This window comes from Danio aesculapii, chromosome 12, assembly GCF_903798145.1.
Source record: "Danio aesculapii chromosome 12, fDanAes4.1, whole genome shotgun sequence".
Lineage (NCBI taxonomy): Eukaryota > Metazoa > Chordata > Actinopteri > Cypriniformes > Danionidae > Danio > Danio aesculapii.
Genome location: NC_079446.1, coordinates 110,001 through 118,831, shown reverse-complemented (window position 1 = coordinate 118,831; position 8,831 = coordinate 110,001). Strand labels below are relative to the sequence as shown.

The window sequence follows — 8,831 nt, the reverse complement described above, 5'->3', positions numbered from 1 at the left end:
CCCTGAAGTTCAATGAATTTAAAGGAGGTTTGAGCAGAAGTCGAGCAGCGGGCATTAATTCACGTGTCCAGGGAAATAAAGCTATGAAATAACCCAATAGATCACCCGCTTGCTGAAGTGTGTTTGCTGGGTTAGTTTGCAGATACGCTGGTGTTTTCTGTCTCAGCACAGTGATTTCGTTGATGTCTAGGTTGGTTTCTCTCAGTCGATGTTAACCCAGCGCTTCCGCTGTAAACCGTAGCGTCATTTATAAGAGCACCATTTAAAAGAGGAGAAGCTTATAGTGAGAGAACACTGCAGATCTACAGAGACCGTTCATCAATCCTGACTTTATTTACCCCCAGCAGCAGAGCAGAGACTGTGAATAATGTTCGGGCTGCTCTTTTCCACACAATAACACAGATTCAGCCAGTCTACATATGAACATTAGGGAGTATGGAGCTCTGTGAGGAGACTTTCGGCAGTAAATGTGGCCTGCATATTCTTCCCATATTCACCTTTCATACCCCATAAAGGATCCGGCATTCAGCATCTCAGCGTTTAATAAAACTGTGTTCAGATCATCGGTCCTGTTTACAAAAATAAGGAGGGTTTATTTGAAGCTACTACAACAAGCATAATATACTCATTTATCTTGTGAGTCACTGCAACACAGTCTACAGCCGGAGATCAACAGGTGTCATTCGCCCCAATCTCATCCTACATGTGAGGGGACACACGTACAGCATCATAATACTAGAAATGGTCCAACACAGGGTTAGTGGGTCGTCTATAGTCCTGAAGGAGTCTCCAATCTCTAAAAATCAAACTACAAGAATACAAATGCCAACCAGAACAGTCCACTCGCTGTGGCGCAGAGCATATGTACAATCATCTTCACACAATAATGGCCACTAGCTGAAGACTGAACTGATGTGTGCTAGCCATCATCAACCGAACCAATGAACCAGACAAACGCAGCTCTACTGGATTGTGCTTTATAACCCACGAAACCACTGTGGCTGATATGGAGGGTTTCGTAGAGGCGCCAAAAGTAGTGCGCGAACATCATAAGAACTTCTAAAGCTATTGACTAGGACCGGAAGTACAAACAGTATTGGTATTAATATATTTATATATATAGGTATGTATTTAAATATAAATGTGTACAGTTCTGTTCCACGTCCATACCTTCTTTTCATCATACGCTCTTTCTTGTGACGTTCTCCCGAAGCCCTTACGAATGCAGAGTTCTTTCGTCTGAGTGAAGGACAAACACGTAATGATAATATCGAGTGTGAGTGTGTTGGCGGGAGTGCGGTGGTCAGACAGTGACTTCGGTCTTGCTTCCGGTGCGGTAGTGGTGGTGCTGCTGCGGGACGTAGTGCAGCTGCTCCATCGTCTGCGTGCGGCGCGAGGCGAAGGCCTGCCTCTTGGAGACCGTCTGCCCGCCGGCGGAGCTGTTCTGAGGGGTGTTGTTGGAGGCACTGGGATGCGAGTGCATTTTGGTCATCTTATAGCGGTCCAGCACTGGCGTGGTGGGCATGAAGACGTCCGTGTGCGAGATGGCTCTGGACATGGACCTGTCGCTGTGGAAGCCAGGGCGCTTGCTGGACATCATCTTGTCTGGAGAGATGAGCGGGTCCTGCGAGTACAGCCGGTCCTGCGAGTACAGCCGGTCCTGCGACTGCAGTCGGTCCTGCGTGTGGATACGCTCCTGCGAGAAGTGGCGGTCCTGCGAGATCAGCCGCTCGTGAGACCGCAGGCGCTCCGCCGACAGCAGCTGCTCATCCGAGAGGATGCGGCTGCCGTACGGGGGCATGCCGTAGGGGGACACTGGGTAGTCGTGTCCACTGCTGCGCTCCGGGGACAGCACCCGGTCCTGGGACATGGCTCTCTGAACTCTGCGGGGGCGTTGGCGAGGTGGCTGCGGCTGCGTCTGCGGGGCCGGCTGGCTGCTCGGGGGCTCCGGTGGCAGTGTCATCATGTGTAGTGGCAGCGTTCCTCGCGCCGCCAGGTCCGGCAGGTGCCGCTTCCGGCTGTAGTAGTCGTCAACATCCTTATCCGCTGTGGAGAAGCACAGACACAGCGTCAGACTCATCACATCAACACACGACACTGCTCTACTGCACTGCACACTCCAGACTGTCAAATTAAATTAAGGTTTCTGAGATGTTAGCGTCAGTTTTAAAGAGATCAATAAGCTAGCGTCTCCAAAACCGGGACAGAATGTGTGTTTAGAGAACATAAAAGCCCCAGAGATCCTGTTTCCTGTCAGGTCCAGTCCAGATCAAACACATGATCCAGCTAATCAAGGTCTTTAGGTAATAAGCCTCAAACTCAGAGCTGGGCTAAACCTTCATCAACACCTTGCATTAATCAATGAATAGAGCAGGTACCAACAAATCCCCACTCCAGTATCCGGCTTTGTCATTAATAGTGACTGTGCTAAATAGTCATGGTGGTGTAGTTTTGTCTGCAGTTGACCAAGCTGGACCTGTACCATGAAGCCAGATTAGCTGGATAGTCAGTGAAGTGTCAGTTTAGTTTGGGTTCTGGGTTTTAGGGAACATGGTGGAGTTCAGCTGCTCCATATCACCACCGCAGCATAGTGTGCTGCATGTTGAGGTGCCTTCATGCTCCCTAACACCCAAGATGAATGCAAACTAACCTGAAACTGCACTGGCTAGCCAGCTAATCCGTCTTCATGCGCCTGATCAATGTTTCATTGCAGTTATATTCCAACAGCTAATCAGAGAAATAAACATGGCGTCTCGAAGCACCGTACCGTAAATAAGCCCAACCTGAAGTCTGTATGACAGTCTGGTGGAAAGTTATGAGGTCAGAGAGTTTGGTCCAATGTTAAGTCAATGGGACTTTTCTGAATCTTCCGGGTCCAGAAAACCAAAAGTTGGATGAGTTGGAAAAGATATAGCAACTTAATTCAGTATAGTGAGGAGGTTTGGATGGTGGTTGTAGTATGAATGATCTAGGAGGAGATGCGCTCTTAAAATAGTCTAAGAAGAAGAAGAAGAAGAAGACGGAGGAAGAAGAAGACAGAGGAAGAAGAAGATGGAGGAAGAAGAAGATGGAGGAAGAAGAAGATGGAGGAAGAAGAAGACGGAGGAAGAAGAAGACAGAGGAAGAAGAAGATGGAGGAAGAAGAAGATGGAGGAAGAAGAAGATGGAGGAAGAAGAAGACGGAGGAAGAAGAAGACGGAGGAAGAAGAAGACGGAGGAAGAAGAAGACGGAGGAAGAAGAAGACGGAGGAAGAAGAAGACGGAGGAAGAAGAAGACGGAGGAAGAAGAAGACAGAGGAAGAAGAAGATGGAGGAAGAAGAAGATGGAGGAAGAAGAAGATGGAGGAAGAAGAAGACGGAGGAAGAAGAAGATGGAGGAAGAAGATGGAGGAAGAAGAAGACGGAGGAAGAAGAAGACGGAGGAAGAAGTTTATGTAGTATGAGTGTGTTGGCTTTCTCAAACCACCATAATAACTCCATTACTGATGGTCATGTAGACGTAGTCACTGTCTCAGAAGTCTGCCTGAAACCCTCTGCACGCAACACACACACACACACACACACACACACACACAAGCTCAGCGCTTCACTGAAACACACCTGCAGAGATTACACTCAGACCAGAGTGAGCCGGCTTTCAGAAACCCTCTACAGTGATCGAGGAAGGAGCAGTTTTCTGGTCATAGCTGAAAACACTGCTGCCTACAACCTTCCTCATGTAGTCTGAACGAGAGAGCGTGATCACACACACCCTACAGGAGAGTGTGTGTGTGTGTGTGTGTGATTGGGGACTAACTCCACTCTGCAGGACACTTCTGTTCATCCTTCAGGACACACACACACACACACACACACACACTCTCTCTCTCTGGACGGCTGGGCGACTCTACTGTAATGGACTGATGATTGGAAGTGTTAATAATGAAATGATCCGCTGCTCGAGGTGTAATGAATACATTCTGGAGAGCCGATGTCCTTGAGCTCTCAGCTACGCTTCAGAGATTCCTCCACACATGTGGAGCTCAGTAATATCCCAGTCAGAGCAATACAGAAGTGTGTCCAACTAAATTACAGCCACAAATCAGTGAGAATTAATCCAATGAGTGTGAGGAGACACACACACACACACACACACACACACACACACAATAACTGAGGGCCGGCGGTGCTGCAGTCGTGTGTGGGACATCAGAAACGCGTCTCTAGAGGGATTAGATTCAGTTTGTTAACAGATAAAAGAGCTGAACGTTTATCTCCGGCTCACCAAAGGACCAAAATTAATGACACATAAGCTGATTATGAAGATCAGAGAGGACATTCATCTGCATAGAGGAGTCTCCTTTAGAATATCCAGAAACATCTGAGGAACACACACACCGCTTGAGGAACACACACCACTTCAGGAACACACACCGCTTCAGGAACACACACCGCTTGAGGAACACACACCGCTTCAGGAACACACACCGCTTCAGGAACACACACCGCTTCAGAAACACACACACCGCTTGAGGAACACACACCGCTCCAGGAACACACACCACTTCAGGAACACACACCACTTCAGGAACACACACCGCTTCAGGAACACACACCACTTCAGGAACACACACCGCTTCAGGAACACACACCGCTTCAGAAACACACACACCGCTTGAGGAACACACACCGCTCCAGGAACACACACCGCTTGAGGAACACACACCGCTTCAGGAACACACACCGCTTCAGGAACACACACCGCTTCAGGAACACACACCGCTTCAGGAACACACACCGCTTCAGAAACACACACACCGCTTCAGGAACACACACCGCTTCAGGAACACACACCGCTTCAGGAACACACACCGCTTCAGGAACACACACCGCTTCAGGAACACACACCGCTTCAGAAACACACACACCGCTTCAGGAACACACACCGCTTCAGGAACACACACCACTTCAGGAACACACACCGCTTCAGGAACACACACATCGCTTCAGGAACACACACCGCTTCAGGAACACACACCACTTCAGGAACACACACCGCTTCATGAACACACACCGCTTCAGGAACACACACCGCTTCAGGAACACACACCACTTCAGGAACACACACCGCTTCAGGAACACACACATCGCTTCAGGAACACACACCGCTTCAGGAACACACACCACTTCAGGAACACACACCGCTTCATGAACACACACCGCTTCAGGAACACACACCACTTCAGGAACACACACCACTTCAGGAACACACACCGCTTCAGGAACTCACACACCGCTTCAGGAACACACACACCGCTTCAGGAACACACACACCGCTTCAGAAACACACACACCGCTTCAGGAACACACACCACTTCAGGAACACACACCACTTCAGGAACACACACCGCTTCAGAAACACACACACCACTTCAGGAACACACACCGCTTCAGAAACACACACACCACTTCAGGATCACACACCGCTTCAGGAACACACACACCACTTCAGGAACACACACCACTTCAGGAACACACACCACTTCAGGAACACACACCGCTTCAGGAACACACACCGCTTCAGAAACACACACCACTTCAGGAACACACACCGCTTCAGGAACACACACCGCTTCAGGACACACACCGCTTCAGGAACACACACACCACTTCAGGAACACACACCGCTTCAGGAACACACACACCGCTTGAGGAACACACACACCGCTTCAGAAACACACACACCGCTTCAGAAACACACACACTGCTTCAGGAACACACACACCGCTTCAGAAACACACACACCGCTTCAGAAACACACACCGCTTCAGGAACACACACCGCTTCAGAAACACACACACCGCTTCAGGAACACACACACCGCTTCAGAAACACACACACCGCTTCAGGAACACACACACCGCTTCAGGAACACACACCGCTTCAGGAACACACACCACTTCAGGAACACACACCACTTCAGGAACACACACCGCTTCAGGAACACACACCGCTTCAGGAACACACACCGCTTCAGAAACACACACACCGCTTCAGGAACACACACACCGCTTCAGGAACACACACACCGCTTCAGAAACACACACACCGCTTCAGGAACACACACCGCTTCAGGAACACACACCGCTTCAGAAACACACACACCGCTTCAGGAACAAACACCGCTTCAGGAACACACATCGCTTCAGGAACACACACCGCTTCAGGAACACACACCGCTTCAGGAACACACACATCGCTTCAGGAACACACACCGCTTCAGGAACACACATCGCTTCAGGAACACACACCGCTTCAGGAACACACACCGCTTCAGGAACACACACCGCTTCAGAAACACACACACCGCTTCAGGAACACACACACCGCTTCAGGAACACACACCGCTTCAGGAACACACACACCGCTTCAGAAACACACACACCGCTTCAGGAACACACACCGCTTCAGGAACACACACCGCTTCAGAAACACACACCGCTTCAGAAACACACACACCGCTTCAGGAACACACACACCACTTCAGGAACACACACCGCTTCAGGAACACACACCGCTTCAGAAACACACACCGCTTCAGGAACACACACCGCTTCAGGAACACACACCGCTTCAGAAACACACACAACACTTCAGGAACACACACCGCTTCAGAAACACACACCACTTCAGGAACACACACAACACTTCAGGAACACACACACCGCTTCAGGAACACACACACCGCTTCAGGAACACACACCGCTTCAGGAACACACACCGCTTCAGAAACACACACACCGCTTCAGGAACACACACACCACTTCAGGAACACACACCGCTTCAGGAACACACACACCGCTTCAGGAACACACACCGCTTCAGGAACACACACCGCTTCAGGAACACACACACCGCTTCAGGAACACACACCGCTTCAGAAACACACACACCGCTTCAGGAACACACACCGCTTCAGGAACACACACCGCTTCAGAAACACACACCGCTTCAGAAACACACACCGCTTCAGGAACACACACACCGCTTGAGGAACACACACACCACTTCAGAAACACACACACCGCTTCAGGAACACACACACCACTTCAGGAACACACACCGCTTCAGGAACACACACACCGCTTCAGGAACACACACACCGCTTCAGGAACACACACATCGCTTCAGGAACACACACCACTTCAGGAACACACACACCGCTTCAGGACTGGGCTGCTGGAGCTGTCAGTTTGTCAGGCCTCAGCCCAGTTCAGGACTGCAGGAGATCTGGAGCGTTCTTTCTGCGATTACACACACACACACACACGCCGCAGGGGAATTTACTCTTCACTTATATAATGAGCTGAATACACCGCCACAGAACCTGCCACTGGATCAATAGGATGAGCTTTACTCTGAGATATCAGATGCAGAACACTGACAGACTGGGTTTGAACTCTAAACAGGCAGTGAGGAAACATATCTGGTTCTGTTCAGTTGTGTCCAGGCCAGATTCAGCTGATGTCTCTGTTGAACTCATCGTGTGAGCAGTGTCTGATATTGACTAGTTTATTTGGGACGAACCCCCTCATGTTCTCTACTCTTCATGTAGAGTTGACTGGAGAGCGAGCAGTTTTCTGTGTTGATTATTCCTAGTCATTTCTCCCACAGCCGACTGAAGTTCTAAACACTGGCAGAACACAGAATAAGGTCAGTCCAGTGTGTTGATGAAGACAGCTGCAGAAACCGATGCTCAGTTGTTGATTAGTGATTAGTTTCCACAGCGGATGGAGAAGAAGACGAGCTGATTGACATGATGGAGTGCAGACGCCACAGCGGGAGCAGCTCTGACAGTCCGACTGCTTCACTAATCACTGTTCATCTGTCACCATCCCACATGAGCAAGCGTTCACACACCACGCCGTTCACACTACATCAACAGACCACAGGAAACAGTGAAGTGCACAATAACTGAAGAAAGCTGCTTGAGGGATTCATCATCCAGGTAAACGTTCATTTATAATGAAGCAATAAGAGGCAGGAGGCTGAGCTGTACAGCGGATCTGTGACAGCGGCTGGTAATCAGAGAGAGAACTGCATCAATACCCCGTTATTTATTACTAATTGAGTGTAGAGCAGGGCTTTATGAGGCTCATTGCGTTTATAAGATGCTTATTTTAGATCTATCCGTAACCAGATTACACAAATACCATGTGAAAGAGTCAGTAAACCTTCCTTTGGCTTTATACTGATCACCGCAGTGTGTTTGTAGAGTATTTTACACTGTTTATGTGTTAACACACACTATTGTTGACTCATAATGACAATAGCCTGAGCCTCACTGTATCTGACACTCTCTACAGTGAGAATGAACGCTCTTATGGAATATATTGTACACCATTAATGAACGTGACAGAAGGAAATGGAGAAATAACACAGAGGTGTGCTAGAAGAGCTGATCTTAAAGCTGGTGTTGGGGAGAGGGGCTCTTACTTAGTCTCTTGAGCGAGGAGTATTTGTTGAGGTCGGCCTTCACTGCAGACTCGTATGATGGAGGCAGATGGGAGAGACTCTGGAAGGAGCGTGAGAAGGACAGATCGTACGGCTCCGTCTGAGAGGTCAGGATGTTGTTCATCCGGGTGCTGCTCTCTGGGCAAAACAACACACACACACACACACACACACGTCTGACCTATGACGGACTATTATCACAAACACAGAACAACAGCAGTGTGGAGGACAACTGGGCAGAAGAGAAACACTGCTGCCTCCGCCTGACCGACCGCTGGACAGTCGATGGTTGCACCACTGGACAGGGCAGGACGGTCACTCTGCTGGAGTCGGTCAGG

At 49.5% G+C, this 8,831-nt stretch overlaps 1 protein-coding gene across 1 annotated transcript in view; it reads right to left on the bottom strand.

Annotated features, from left to right (window-relative positions):
• Positions 1-316: 316 nt before the first annotated feature.
• LOC130238944 (protein shisa-6) overlaps positions 317-8,831 on the bottom strand; it is a 36,826-nt gene continuing 28,311 nt past the window's right edge. The window contains exons 8-9 of the mRNA XM_056470063.1: positions 8,476-8,631; positions 317-2,046 (exon numbers count right to left, since the gene is read on the bottom strand). Coding sequence (XP_056326038.1) covers positions 1,304-2,046; positions 8,476-8,631 — 899 coding nt within the window. The 3' untranslated portion in view covers positions 317-1,303. The remainder of the gene's footprint in view (positions 2,047-8,475; positions 8,632-8,831) is intronic.